The sequence below is a fragment of the Dasypus novemcinctus genome, chromosome 2 (genome assembly GCF_030445035.2).
Source record: "Dasypus novemcinctus isolate mDasNov1 chromosome 2, mDasNov1.1.hap2, whole genome shotgun sequence".
Lineage (NCBI taxonomy): Eukaryota > Metazoa > Chordata > Mammalia > Cingulata > Dasypodidae > Dasypus > Dasypus novemcinctus.
The window spans coordinates 40,258,582-40,274,232 of record NC_080674.1 but is presented as its reverse complement, the minus strand read 5'-3'; the positions used below and the strand labels follow the sequence as shown (position 1 = coordinate 40,274,232).

The window sequence follows — 15,651 nt, the reverse complement described above, 5'->3', positions numbered from 1 at the left end:
GACGCCCTAACCACTGGGCAAAAGTCCGTTTCCCGCATTTTTTCATTTTTAATAACATTTCTTCCCTTTGTTAAGGTAATGCACATGCACATTTATTGGAGAAAATTTAGAAAATACAAATAGGGAAAAAGAAGAAAACTAAAATTTCCCATACTGCTTCTGTCTAGAGATAACTAGTATTAATATTCCTGCAGGTTTTTTTTTTTAATGAATATCACACACACACACATAGATACACCCACAAATACATATGTATGTATATATATTTCTGCAAATACATATATGATAAAAATGTGTAAGGATTTCATAAAATAAAGATAGCACCTATACTCATCAGGAGCATGAGGCTAAACCAAGCTGGTGGGGAGTCAAAGAAGAGCATGTGGACCTGGGGACTATGCCTTTTATAGCATTTTAGGGGTGGGACTTTAGCAGTTGGTCAGTCAGTCTATATGATTGTGGAGTGTTTATTTTAATTTGACAGCCCGTGAAACTGAAAGGGTCTCTGGGCTAGTAGGGAGGAGAGTCTTGGGGTAGATTATCTAACGGGGACAGCTTGGAGGTTCACTATTGAAAAAGGACATTAAAAGCCCGTGGAAGTATATCCAAGAGACCTGGGATCGGTAGGGCATCATTGACTAAGTGTGGGCTTTTTAGTTTTATTTCTCATATTACACACTTCTTGTCTGTTTTGCCTCCTTTGTAATTCTTAAATTTAACCTCTCATCTATCCTTCACCATTACTAGGTCCTTATTTAAACTGCTGTAGCAATCCTTTATGACTGATTGTCTTATTTCAATTTTATACACACAAATCTATTGTCCATACACTGACAGGGGTGGTTTTTTAGAACATTGATCTGACCCTGTGTTTACCTGCTTAATAGTTTCCAGTTTCTAATTGGCCAGAACAACATCTAGGTTTCTAGGCATATGGTCCTCCACAATTTTGGTTTTGATTCTACTGAACTACCTTTGAGATTCAATGTGTCTACCACCTCCTTCAAAAAGTTCTCACTGAGAACACCTTAACACCCCATACTGCATTTCCCTGGAGTTAGATATTCTGCTTTTGGGTTGCAGTATTATGTTGGCTTCTCAATAATCACTTCCAATGTTTCATTGTTATGTTTAAGAAATGCTACAAGATGACATTACTACTTCAGCTGGATTGCATTTCATGGCCTCTGTAAGAAAGAAAGCTGTAGAAAGTCAAGATGCAAGTACAAATACAGACCCAGGTAAAAAATGTTTTTCTTTAAAAACAATATTTAAGGTATTTAGACTTTTTTCTTTAAGGCAGTGATTTAAAAGGAATTTTAAGTTTTCTGATATTAGTTACTCATCCCAGGTTCTTGTCTTCAACCCTGGTGTACACTTTAGAAATTTTACTATAAAATTAAATCATAAGGGAGCAGGTGTAGCTCTGTGGTTGAGCACTTGCTTCCCATGTATGAGTTCCTGGGTTCAATCCCCAGAGTCTCCTAAAAAAAAAAAATTAAATCATCATGGACTTTAATTAATAGTGCATTTATAAAATATACTATCATTAGTTTTAACAAATGTTCCACACCAATGCAAGGTGTTGGTAGTGGGGTGGTATATGGGAATCCTGCATGTTATGCAAGGTTGTTCTGTAAACCCACTTCTCTAATTAAAAAAAAAAAAAGATTTTAAATTAAATTTTATGATAACTTAAGTGAAATGTAATAGATGATTTTGTTCAGAAATACTGTAGAATATATCCTAAGCCAAAATAAATAATGTTTTCAATTTGGATTCCCTCTTCCATTAATTGTCTTCACTAGAAGTCACAGACTGATTGAGAGGCCTGGGGCTGTAGCTACTGCAGTAGAGTTAGGAAGAGAACTAGATCAGGTTTAGTGTGGAAAGAGTGCATATAAATGTGTCCATGAGTAGAGGAAATAAGTCTTGGAGAATTTATTATTTGGAATTTTGCCTGATAAACCTTCTCATTAATGTAATTCCTCATTATGAACATCGAGCAGCTTCTTGAATAGTGCTTTGCCCACCATGTCTTAGTAATGTTTTTTTATGGTACTTAATTGTGTACAAACCTTAATAAGTGCTTTTTAAAATCTAATTTTAGCTTATTCTAAATTGGGTTTATTGGTATGATTTTTTAAAAACTATAGAATCATTATAGAACATATGGATAATATGCAAACTATGAAGAGATAAAAATTAACCATCATCATACCACTTAGAAATAACACGTTGATTTCTTTTCTTTGTCTTCTTTTTGAATTTTACATAGTTATGATAAATAGCACAGGTTGCCCCTCACTATCCAAACTCTCAGCATCCAGATATTATTGCTAACTTCCCTAGCTTTTTTTTCTTTTTATTTATTTATTTATTTAGTGTTACATTTAAAAAATATGAGTTCCCCAGCTTTTTTTTCTAATAGTTTAACCCTTCATGGGTGCCATCTTTGTTTTTTCTGGGTACCATGGAACACTCTGAAATTAAATAGTATCATTAACATTATTTCATTATTTCATTGTGAACTTACATTATAGTACAAGTTTGCTGCAGTGTTGAAGGTATTTCCAATGTGATATGTTCAGTATTGTTGCAAAGCTCAACTTATGAGTTAAATGAATGTTAATTAAAAAGATGGGTTTAAAATGCTCTATATTATGTAGTAATTCTTAGTGCATAGATACCTTTTATTTCCATTTAAAATAATACAAGAAAGTCTCCTGGTATCTGAAAATTTACTATCTAACATATTTTCAGGATGGGATTAGATTTTGAAAACAAGGGATACCTGCAGTTTGTATCCTTTGATTTTCACTTTGACATATACTTATGCCAGACATTTGCCTGTGTCAACAAAAAGTACTTTGAAACATTCCTTCTTCCATCTGTGCCATAAAATATTTAACTAATTCCTTACTTCCTTATTGTTGAACACAGTAGGTAGGGTTCCATTTTTCTCCTGTAAATAAAGCTTCAATGAGTATTTTCCTGCATAAGTGACTAAAGGCATTTTGCTGTTGTTTTCCTTTGCATTCCTTTTTCAGTGAGATGTATAAGGTTTTTTTGATATAATTGTTAAGTATGCATTTGAGAAATATTATTAAATGTTATTGATTTAAGCAAGGCTTTGAGAAAGCCTTTGGTGGTCCTTTGCTTATACTGCTTTGTTTCTAAAGAAGGCAGCCTATTTACTGGGAGATTGTTATTCATCCAGGTAATCAGACCCAGAATAAAGTAATAATAAAATATGAAATAATCATATTATTTAAAAATTAAATTGTTAAGCTGTCATTCTACTTTTCTTTCACCTTTTATGCACAATATCTAATTACCTACATTTATTTTTTTCTTGTGTTTGTGAAATTCCTTTTATCTTTCTGTTTGCTCTTTTTGCCTCAATTCTCCTAATTTACTTCAAGATAAGGAAGTTCCTTCTCAAGAAGTTCTTTCTGACTGTGATGAAAAACAAGAAATTGTTTCGTCCATATCAGGTGTGGTTTTTTTTTTTTTCTTTTCTGAGAATAACATGATTTATTAAAGATTATGTCTGCATATGCCAAAACAGAAATCATTGCCCCCCCCATAAAAGAAAACAGCAACAGTTAAGCCAATTAGTTGGTTTAATGGAGATGAATATTAATCTAAGTATTTTTACTTTCCTTTTCTCTTCCAGCTTTTTTATTAACATATGGTTTAAATTCAAACCTTGTTACCAAATTTCTAGTACTCAACATGACAATGAGTTATATTTTACATGTGAAATTTAAAAGTATTATAAACAACATACTATGAAGGACGAAAGACCACTGGGAGGCTGTCTGCTGACCTCCTATATCTGGTCTTTTTATTTTCCTTTTGAATAAGAACCAAATGGGAAATGGACTTGGCCCAGTGGTTAGGGCGTCCGTCTACCACATGGGAGGTCCATGGTTCAAACCCTGGGCCTCCTTGACCTGTGTGGAGCTGGCCCACCCGCAGTGCTGATGCGTGCAAGGAATGCCGTGCCATGCAGAGGTGTCCCCCCACGTAGGGGAGCCCCACGTGCAAGGAGTGCACCCGTAGGGAGAGCTGCCCAGCGTGTAAGAGAGTGCAGCCTGCCCAGGAATGGTGCCACCCACACTTCCCGTGCTGCTGACGACAACAGAAGCAGACAAAGAAACAAGACGCAACAAATAGACAAAGAGAACAGACAACCGGGGGGGGGGGGGATTAAATAAATAAATAAAATAAATCTTTAAAAAAAAAAAAGAACCAAATGACTTCTGTAAAATTTAGATTTCAAAACATTTGAGGGAAGCGGTATCAAGTGATAGGGCTTCCGCCTACCGTATGGGAATACCTGGGTTTGATCACTGGGGCCTCCTGATGAAAGGAGAAGAGAAAGCATGCCTGCGTGGCAAGCCAGTGCCCACATGGTGAGCCAGTGCTGGTGCTGCAAGCTAAGAGTCTTTTTGGTGAGCTAGTGCCCGCACAAGTGAGTCAGGCAGCAAGATGATGATGCAGCAAAAGAGAGACGAAGGGGAGAGTCAAGGTGAAGTGCAGCAGAAACCAGGAACTGAGGTGGCACAGCTGACAGGGAAACTCTTTCCACATCAGAAGCCCCAGGATTGAATCCTGGTTAATCCTAGAGGAGAAAAATGAGAAGATCAAAAAGAGAAATAGATACAGAAGATCACTCAGTAAATACAAAAACCACTGATTTGGACCTTTTTAAGGGGTGTGGATTAAATCTCAATAAAATTGTTAATAAAAAATAAATTTTAAAAAGTGTTGAAAAAATTAGAAAGTTCACCCATAACTAAATTGTTACGGGTTAACTTCCTAAAATTAGGTAATAAGATTCTTCCAAATAAAGTAATAAGCAAACATGAATTAATATGTTTTAAATGGAAATAGGATTTTATAGCATTTTCTTGGTATAATTTAGATACTTTACTGTTCTTGTGACTCATTCATATGGGAAAATCAATAGTCTTATTCATTATGCTTTCAGTTTTTAATTACTCTAGAATAAAGTGCCCTTAGAATTTAAGAGTTTCCTTTAGTTTATTTATACCTAAAAAAATTTGCTTAGATTTTCAACAAATACATTTTATTTGTTGATAATTTGTCCTCATAAAGTTCATGACTTAGAGCAATTTACAGACAATTTTTAATATTCCTGATTTTTCTTTTCTCAATTTTCAGCACATGAACCTTTGAATGTTCCTCAGATTTTGGCTCCAGATGTGTATCTAAATCTCGATTTTTCCACTGAAATATCAGAGAAACTTCTGTCATCTTCTACATCTGATATTTTACCAAATTTGGTTTGTATTTTATTTAGAAGTTTTAGTAATACATTTTTGATAATTTTTTATAGCTATCCAGACTTTGTACAATTGTATACATGAAATGAGGCTAAAAATCTAATCTATGTAGCTTTGTTAGAAAGGTAAAAAAAATTTAAGTATTATGCCCCCAAATATTGTAAACTAAGACTATATAACATGTACTTTCTGTAGTTTTCCTTAAGTTAGGCACATAGAAGCTCTTGTTGCCTTGTTATTGATAAGAACTAAACCTTCAGTATTTGGTATAGTAAAAAGAATGTCACCCTCTTTGATTTTATGTTTTGACTGAGGTTGGACACACTTACATAAATGTGACTGACATCGAAGCTGATGATCTTCTACAGCAATTACCTCTCAAAACAGAGCCTTCAGATAATATTACCAAAGAGCAGAATGATCAAAATAATATTACCAAACAGCAGCGTGATCATCTGAAAGTCCCATCTTCTGCAGAATTACATTATATGGCAGCTTCTGTTACAAATGCTGTTTCCCCATATAATTTTATGAAACAAGGTAGTAATTTCTTCCTGCTTCTTACATAAACTAAATATTCTTTAAAAATTTCGTTAATATAGCATTTTTATCCCTATTCAATATATCTCTTAGCTGTCCTCCTACAAACCCTCTGTGCTTTTAGATGTTTATATTCACATTTTAAAATGATCTATTAATCTCCTGATTACTTTGTTTAGAAGTTTAGGATCAATCTCTGTACTCCTTATTGTTGATAGAATCTTCCAATTCTGCTATGGATTTATTTTTTAAACCTGCAAAAGTGTCTCCATCCTGTAAGGGTGGAAGAAGTTGGACAGCAGGTATTACAGAAGTGAAGGATTTGGGTAGCACCTTACTTACATCATTAGAAGTACAGCAGGACAAAGGTAAATGCTAAGATGTATAGAAACCGTGCTCCCTTGAATTACTGTTATATTCGAAATAAGCATTAATGCTGGATAATTGCAAAAGAAACCAGAAGAAGACTTTTTCCTTGTGAAGGAGAGTGGCAGCAGATAGGTAAATGAGACAGAGTGTGATTCCAAAGCTGGGATCAATTGGATATTTTGTAAGAGATTACAGATCCATTTGTGCAAATGTCTTTTCTCAATTAATGGAGGCAAAAAATAAATATTCTGCTGGGAGTTCATGAGTGCTTTGATTTTCAAAACAAATTCTCATAAAGGTGGAAAATTCCAGGATAGCATATAAAAAATACAGACCTAATAACCAAGAGTACTTTTTAAATAAAATATTCCATTTTATAGTCATAAATCAGGTTCTTTTATTATATAATATTTGCAACATTTATAGGATTATTTATTTAAAGCCTAGTTATTACATCCTGTGGATAATTAGATTAATCCAATATGCAATTAAACTTCCTGCTGTAGAGACCTAATGTTTCTTCTGGCTTCCATAATTGTTGGGAAAAGTGGACCCAGCCTTGTGATTGTCAGATACTTGGGTACCGAGTACATTAATACCTGTTCATTGTGTGTCAGTGGCAGACACTCAGGAGATAGGAGGAGCAAGGAGGGGATGGGTGACAGGGAAGATCCACCATAGGGTACCTGAGGACATGTGTATTGCAACTGTTACCAAAGTTAAGTGCTAGCATTTCAGAATTTGAAACCTTTGCCCAATTTCTCAGTCCTGTCATGAGATGCAAAGGTGGCTGTATGAACCTTACAATTTTTCAGCTGGGGAAGTATAAAGAGGCTTTCAGATTCAAATAGAATTGACCTGGGTTTAAATCCCAGCTTTGTCACATAACAGCTTTGAGATTTTTTGCACGTAAGTTAAATTTATCTGATCCTCACTTGTATATCTGTGGTTCGTCCTCTCAAGGTTATGGTGACAGTTGCATATAACCAACTGTCTTTGATTACTTAGGTACCTGGTTAGTTTCCCTTCATTTTCCTATCAAGTGTCTTTGATTACTTAGGTACCTGGTTAGTTTCCTTTCATTTTCCTATCAAGTGTCTTTGATTTACCTGGTTAGTTTCCCTTCATTTTCCTTTCAGTCTATTTTTGAAATACTGGAAAACTGGAACCAGATTATTTCCCTGTGACATCTGAGTATTTTAGGTCAGCATTTCAAATGAACATAAGCTACAGATTAATTTCCTCAATCAATGAGATCAGATCTATAATCAGCATTATGGGGGATCCCTCTCTGGGGAGACTGCCAGGTCAAGAAGGTTTGTCAGTGAACTCTTCTACTCTTATTAAAGAGAAGAACTTAAAAGTGCCAATTTTAAAGGAAAAGTTATATAAATATATGTAACATATAAATATGTTATATATAGTTATAACTTTGTATGTATAAGTTATATATATTTTCCCTTTTAGAGAAATTGTGGGTTTACAAAATAATCATGCATAAAATACAGGATTCCCCCCCACTACCAATGCCTTGCATTAGTGTGGAACTTTTGTTACAATTGATAAGCGCATGTTTTTATAATTGTGCTATTAAAGTTCATGGCTTAACTTAGGGTTCACTGTGTAGTGCAGTTCCATGGATTTTTAAAAAGTTTTTATTCTGTTACCTTGTATACAATCTAACATTTTCCCCTTTTAATCATACTGAGATATATATTTCAATGCTGTTAGTTGCGTTCACAAAGTTGTGCTACCATCACCACCATCCATTACCAAAACATTTCTATCATTCCAAATAGGAACACTGTATTCTAGATTCTTACTCTGTAAGTTTGCTTATTCTAATTGTTTCAAATCAGTGAGATCATACAATATTTGTCCTTTTGTGTCTGACTTATTTCAATTAACAATTATTTCAAGGCTCATCTGTGTTGTCACATATATCAGGACTTCATTCCTTTTTACAGCTGGAAAATATTCCATTGTACATTGTCTTAGTTTGCCACAGGACTGCTGATGCAAAGTACCAGAAATGGGTTGGCTTTTCTAATGTGCATTTTTTGGGGGGGTAAAAGTTTACAGTTCTGAGGCTGTGAAATGTCCAAATCAAAGCACCATCAAAGATGCTTTCTCACTAAAGTCAGCCACTAGTAATCCTGGCATCTTGCCATGTAGTGAAGCTAACGAGTGATCTTTGCTGAAGTCTCTGCCTTCCCCTCTGGGTTCATGAGCTCCCAGAGCCCAGAGCTTGTCTCTTCAGACTCTAGCTGCTCTGTGGGCCACCTCTTGGAAGCTTTGTGTTTAAACCTCAGCTGCTAGCAGTCCTTGAGTCCTCTCTTACATTGCAGGATCAAAAATGACAGCGCTCCCTTTTCTTTCTTTTTTTTTTTTAAAGATTTATTTATTTATTTTTCTCCCCTTCCCCCCCCCACCCCGGTTGTGTGTTCTCTGTGTCTATTTGCTGCGTCTTTTTTGTCCACTTCTGTTGTTGTCAGCGGCACAGGAATCTGTGTTTCATCTTGTTGTGTCAGCTCTCCATGTGTGCCGCGCCATTCCTGGGCAGGCTGTACTTTCTTAAGCGCTGGGTGGCTCTCCTTATGGGGCACAGTGCGTGTGGGGCTCCCCTATGCGGGGGACACCCCTGCGTGGCACGGCACTCCTTGTGTGCATCAGCACTACGCATGGGCCAGCTCCACATGGGGCAGGAGGCCCAGGGTTTGAACCGCAGACCTCCCATGTGGTAGACGGACGCCCTAACCACTGGGCCAAGTCCGCCGCCACGCTCCCTTTTCTTGTACCTCTCTTTCTCTCTCTCACTCTCTCTCTCTCATTATATCAGGCCCAGCAAGAGGGTGGAGACCCAAGCTGGTTCACACCTCACTGACATCGTCCAATCAAAAGCAACTAATAAAAGTGATCTAAAGTGAATCTAATGCAATCAAAGGGTACCATACCCACAGGAGTAGATTAGTTTAAGAACATAATCTTTTTGTCACCGAATTCAAACTGCCACATATGTATATACCATATTGATAGACACTTGGTTTGCTTCTATCTCTTGGCAATTGTGAATATTGCCACCATGAACATCAGTGTGCAAATATCTGTTGACACCCCTGGGACATATGATAGTTCTATAGTTGGCTTCCTGAAGAACTGCCAAACTGTTTTCCACAGTGGCTGTTCCATTATACATTCCTACCAGCAATGAATGATTGTTCCTAATTCTCCACATCTTCTCCAACACTGGTAGTTTTCTGTCCTTTTTAATAGTGGCCCATCTAGTATGTGTGAAATGGTATCTCATGGCTTTGATTTGCATTTTCCTACTCATTAGTGATATTGAGCATCTTTTCATATGTTTTTTAGTCATTTGCATATTCTCTTTGGAGAAATGTCTGTTCAAGTCTTTTCCCCATTTTTAATTGGGTTGTTTTCTTTCATTGCTGAGTTGTAGAATTTCTTTTTATTCTATATAGTAACCCTTATTGGATATGTGGTTTGCAAATATTTTCTTCTATTGAGTAGGTTGTCTAATTTGTGGACATACAGTTGTTCATACTATCCTCTAATGTCCCTCCTCACATTTATGATTTTATTTATTTGCATTTTCTCTCCTTTTTCTCTTTGTCAGTCTAGCTAAGGGTTTGTTGCTTTTATTGATCTTCTCGAAGGAGCACTTTTAGTTTAGTTTTGTTTTTGTTTTTTTTAAAGATTCACTTTTTTATTTCTCTCCCCTTCCCCACCTCCCCCCCTGCCCCCCACCCCAGCCCCAGTTGTCTGTTCTCTGTGTTCATTTGCTGCATGTTCTTTTGTCTACTTCTGTTAATTGTCAGCGGCATGGAATCTTTGTCTCTTTTTGTTGCGTCATCTTGCTGCATCAGCTCTCTGTGTATGTGGCACCATTCTTGGGCAGGCTGAACTTTCTTTTGCACTGGGTCGCTCTCCTTATGGGGTGCACTCCTTGTGTGTGGGGCTCCCCTATGTGGGGGACACCCCTGCGTGGCATGGCATTCCTTGCACACATCAGCACTGTGCATGCGCCAGCTCCACACGGCCCAAGGAGGCCTGGGGTTTGAACTGCGGACCTCTCATGTGGTAGACGGACGCCCTATCCATGGGGCCAAGTCTGCTTCCCTTAGTTTTGTTAATTCTTTTGTTTTTTACTCTCTTTCAGTAGTAGTGTAGAGAAAATTACTGTTTTTTGCATGTTTATCTTATATCCTGCCACTTTGCTGAACTTGTTTATTGGCTCAAATAGGTTTGCCATAGACATTTCAGAATTTTCTGAATATAAGGTCATTCATATGCAAATAGTGAGAATTTTACTTCTTTTCCTATTTGGATGCCTTTTTCGTTTTCTTGTCTCATTGCTCTGGCTAAAACTTCTAACACAATGTTAAATAACAGTGGTGACAGTGGACATCCTTGTCTTATTCCCAATCTTAGAGGGAAAGCTTTCATCCTTTTCCTATTGAGTAGGACATTGGCTGTGGGGCTTTCATCTTTGCCCTTTATTATCTTGAGGAACTTTCCTTCTATGCCTATCTTTTTAAATGTTTTTATCAAGAAAAGATGCTGGATTTTGTGGAATGCCTTTTCTGCGTTGATTGAGATGATCATGTGTTCTTTTTTCCTTCAGTTTGTTAATGTGGTATATTACATTAATTGATTTTCTTATGTTGAACTACCCTTGCATACCAGGAATAAATCCCACTTGGTCATGATATGTACGTCTTTTGATATGCTGTTGGATTCAATTTGCAAGTATTTTGTTCATTAGAGAGATTGGTCTGTAATTTTCTCTTTTTGTCATATCTTTATCTGGCTTTGGTATTAGGGTGATGTTGGCTTTAAATAATGTGTTGGGTAATTTTCCCTTCTCTTCAATTTTTTGGAAGAGTTTAAACAGGGTTGGTGTTATTTCTACTTGAAATGCTTGGTAGAATTTACCTGTGAAGCCATCTGGTCCTAGACTTTTCTTTGTTGGGAGGTTTTAGATGACTGAATCTCTTTAAAGGTGATTAGTTTGTTAAGTTCTTTTGTTTCTTCTAGTATTAGTGTAGGTGGTTTGTGCATTTTTAGGAATTTGTCCATTTCATCCAGGTTGTCTATTTTGTTGGTATACAGTTTCTCATAATATCCTCTTATATCCTTTTTATTCCTTTGGGGTGAGTTATAACTTCACCCCTTTCATTTCTGATTTGCACCTTCTCTGTTTTTTTCTTTGTTAATCTTGCTAGGGGTTTGTCAATTTTATTTGTCTTCACAAAAAACAGTTTTTGGTTTTGTTTATTTCCTCTATTGTTGTTTTTTGTTGTTATTGTTGTTCTCAATTTCATTTATTTCTGCTCTAATCTTTATTATTTCTTTCCTTTTGCATACTTTGGGAATTTTTCTAGTTATTTTTCTGTTATTTTTCTAGTTTCTCCAGCTGTTCAGTTAGAGTTTTGATTTTAGCTTTTTCTTCTTTTTTAATAATAACATTTAGGGATATAAATTTCCTTCTCAGGATGGCCTTCACTGTATCCCATAATATTTGATATGTTTTGTTCTCATTTTCATTCGTCTCAATATATTTACTAATTTCACTTACAACTTCTTTGACTCACTGATTATTTAGGAATTTGTTGTTCAGCCTCCACACCTTCACCAATTTACCTCTTTCCTGACTATTATTGATTTCCAGTTTCATTCCATTATGATATGAGAAGGCACTTTGTATAATTTAATTCTTTTTATATTTACTGAGATCTGCATTGTGACCTAACATGTGGTCTATCCTGGAGAAAGACCCATGAGCAGTTGAGAAGAATGTGTAACCCGCTGAGTTTGGGTACAATGTTCTGTATATATCTGTTAGGTTTAGCTCATTTATCATATGTTCAAGTTCTCTGTTTCCTTGTTGATCTACCTAATTGTTCCATCTAATGATGTGAGTGGTTTGTTTAAGTATCCAGCTATTATTGTAGAGATGTCTGTTTCTCTCTTCAGTTTTGCCAGAGTTTGCCTCATGTATTTTTGGGCCCCCTGGTTAGGTGCATAGATATTTTTTATTGTCCTTTTTTCCTGATGGATTGTCCCTTTTATTAATATATAATGTTCCTTTGTATCTCTGATCACTTCTTTTGCATTTAAAGTTTGTTTTGTCCTATGTTAGCATCCTAACCCTACTCTTTTTGATTTCTGTTTGTATCGAGTATTTTTTTCCAGCCTTTCATGTTCTCTAGTTTATTTCTCTGGGCCTAATGTGAGTCTCTTGTAGGCAGTATATGGATGGCTCATGTTTTTTTATCCATTCTGTCAGCCTATATCTTTTGTTTGTTTGTTTGTTTAATTTTTTTCTCTCCTTATTTTATTTTAAATGTTACATTAAAATACTATAAGAGGTCCCCAAATACCCTCCACCCCCTAGCCTGTATCTTTTGATTGGGGTGTTTAATCCATTCATATTCAATGATGTTACTGTAAATGCTTTATTTACTTCCATCATTTTATTCTTTGGTTTTCATATGTCATATCTTATTTTCATCTGTCTTTTTACTCTTTTAGTAATCCTTTCTGCTGTTCCTTCTTCTATACTGCCCTCCATTGTGTCTCTCCTGTCTTTTTGTTTCAGGTTGTAAGTCTTTAGTATTTCCTGTAAAGGTGGATTCTTTTTTTAAGTAGTTTCTGTTTCTTTGCAAATATTTTAAATTCACCTTCATATTTGAAGGACAGTTTTGCTGGATAAATAATTCTCAGCTAGCAGTTTTTGTCTTTCAGGATCCCAATTGTTTCATACCACTGTCTTCTCACCTCCATGGTTTCTGATGAGAAATCTGCACTCAGTCTTACTGGACATCCCTTGTATGTGATGGTTTGCTTCTCCTTGCTGCTCTCAATTTTTTCTTTTTCTTTGACGTTTGATATTCTCTGTAGTATGTGTCTTGGAGAAGGTCTGTTTGCATTCATTCTAATTGGGGTACATTGCACTTCTTGGACATGTAAATTCATTTTTTTCATGAAAGTTGGTACGTTTTCAGCCATTATTTTCTCAAATACTCTTTCTGCCCCTTTTTTCTTCTCCTTCTGGAACTCCCATAACACTTGTGTTGTTGCATATCGTGTTATCATTGAACTCTCTGAGACCCTGCTCAACTTTTCCATTCTTTCCTCCCTTCAAATGCAGCTGTTCTGTCTTCTGTCTTATTCGTTCTTTCTTCTATCATTTGAGTCCCCTATTGCATGCCTTTATTATGTTTTTTATCTCTCCTTTCATGTCTTTCATTCCCATGAGCTCTGTTACTTTTCTATTCAGGTCTTTCAAATTCTTCTTTGTGCTTGCTCAGTGTCTTCTTGATGTGCTTTATCTCTTTAGCCATATTTCCTTTCAACTTATTCATGTGATTTTGGAAATTTGTGTGAATCTTGTTGATTAGGGGTCTCAATTCCTGTGTTTCTTCTGGGACTTGATATATTCTTTTTCTTGGGCCATTTTCTTAGTATATCTTGTTATTTTTTGCTGATGTCTAGGCATTTGGTTAGTGTAGTAAGATTACTCACATGCTCAATTTCTCTCTCTTTCATAGAGATTTAGTGGCAGAAGTCTGTTACTGTTGCTCTTTCATTCTTGGTTCAACCTATTCTGGGTCTTTAGAATTGTCCCTTTTGGTTGCTCAAATCTGGGCCCTGGATACAGTAATGCATTGCAGACTTGTTCCTAAGCCTTGGGGAAGGAGGCTGTAAAGGCTAGAAAAAGCCCCTCTTACTTATTTACTTTTAATTTCCTGACATGCACTTCATTGGTCTGCAGCAGATGGCACTCTGGCAGCCCTGTCAGTTCAGTGCCTGGTCCAAGTGTGTTTGCTGCAACACTGACTGATCAGTGTGATAGAGAATCCTGCCTGGAGGCTAAGAGCCCCATTATTCAAACTTTCTCAGAGGTTGATCTCTAACCTTTGCTCGCAGGCCCTCCCTTTTCCTGGGTAGGAAATAATTCCACTCCCCTCTGCTTTGGCAGCAACCAGTCCCAGTCAGTAGAAAGGAAGATTGAGAGGGTCATATCTCTTTAGTCCCTTGGTGGCTCCCAAGGAAAACAGTGATACATCCTACCCCTGACCCTGAAGGGTTTGTGGGACACGGCAGACCAAATCTGAGTCAAAAGCAGAGTCAGCCTTAGGCTGTATCCCTCTCTCTCTCCTTTCCTGGGGAGGTGGTTCCCTGGGGCCTCCTTTGTCTGCACCCACCAGCCCCAAGGCTTGAGAATTCAAAAGTATCTGTAGGTTCAGGGAGGATGCCAGCAGTTGCAGCTGTGGTTTTTAACTCAGTTTTGCCATTGCAATTCTTTTCCTTTGCCCCTTTCTCTTCTGGATGGTGTTCAGCCTCCCCCTGGTGTCCTAGACCTTAGATTTTTTTCCAGGCCATTTCTACCTATCTTCTAGCTGTCCTCCAGAGTCTTTAATATATTTTTAATGTCATCCATTGTATCTTTCATTCCCAAAAGCTCTGTTACTTTTCTTTGTTGGCTTTCAAATTGTTCTTTAGCTCACCCAGTGCCTTCTAATATCCTTTATCTCTTTAGTCATATTTTCCTTCAATTCTTTGATTGATTTAGGAGATGTGTGTGATTATCAATGAAGAATTTATTGAATTCTGTATCTTATGAGGATATTTGGTATGTTCCTTTGGCTGGGCTATCTCTTCCTGTTTCCTGATATGGCTTGCAATTTGCTGATATCTAGGCATCTGAATTTATTGGTGAATTTACTGTGATCTTCAATTTCCCTCTTTTGTCTAGTTTTTATTTTATATATATATATATATAGCTCTTCTTTGATTTTTGGTTCAACTTATTCTCTTTAAAATTGCCCAGCTTAAGCTATCAAAATTGGCCAGGAATTCATTAATGAGACTCAGAGTTCTCCCAGGGATTGGGCTGAAGAGAGACCTAAAAGCAATTTTTCTCCTTAAAATTTCCAGGCAGGCCAGCAGATGGCAGTCATTGGTGAATCTTTCCAAGGAGATTTTTCGTTCAATCTCCACTTTCCCATGTTTTTGGTTTGGCCAGAGCAGAGATTTAGTGCAGGCTCTGCTGGTCTAATTCACTGAAGAGTTGCCCTTTCTTTTCCCTTGTAACAGATGATAGGGAGAAAGACATCTCTTCCCCTCAGCCAGCTACAGAGACCCAGGGGTTTTATCCAGAGTTAATGTCTGGAGGGTGTGGAATGGGAATCCTTCTTGGCTGCTACAGGGGTTTAGTAACCCACGTTTGTTTTTTTGGGTTCTTTATCTCTCTGTCCTTTACCCTCCTGGGAGTTTCTCAGCACTATCCTGGTCTGCTGGCCCCCAAAACAAGTCCCAAAATAACTCACTGTTCTTTTTTGTAACTCATCAGTCTCTTCTTCCTGATCTTCCCTGAACACTATACTATGTTCTGGCCTCTGGA

General features: G+C 36.8%; 1 protein-coding gene across 2 annotated transcripts in view; it reads left to right on the top strand.

Moving 5' to 3' along the window:
* Nucleotides 1-15,651, top strand: part of CPLANE1 (ciliogenesis and planar polarity effector complex subunit 1) — a 174,408-nt gene that overhangs the window by 114,887 nt on the left and 43,870 nt on the right. For both annotated transcript variants that reach the window (XM_058307927.2, XM_058307923.2), the window contains exons 38-41: nucleotides 1,137-1,241; nucleotides 3,426-3,497; nucleotides 5,194-5,315; nucleotides 5,630-5,855. In XM_058307927.2, the coding sequence (XP_058163910.1) occupies nucleotides 1,137-1,241; nucleotides 3,426-3,497; nucleotides 5,194-5,315; nucleotides 5,630-5,855 (525 nt within the window). The remainder of the gene's footprint in view (nucleotides 1-1,136; nucleotides 1,242-3,425; nucleotides 3,498-5,193; nucleotides 5,316-5,629; nucleotides 5,856-15,651) is intronic.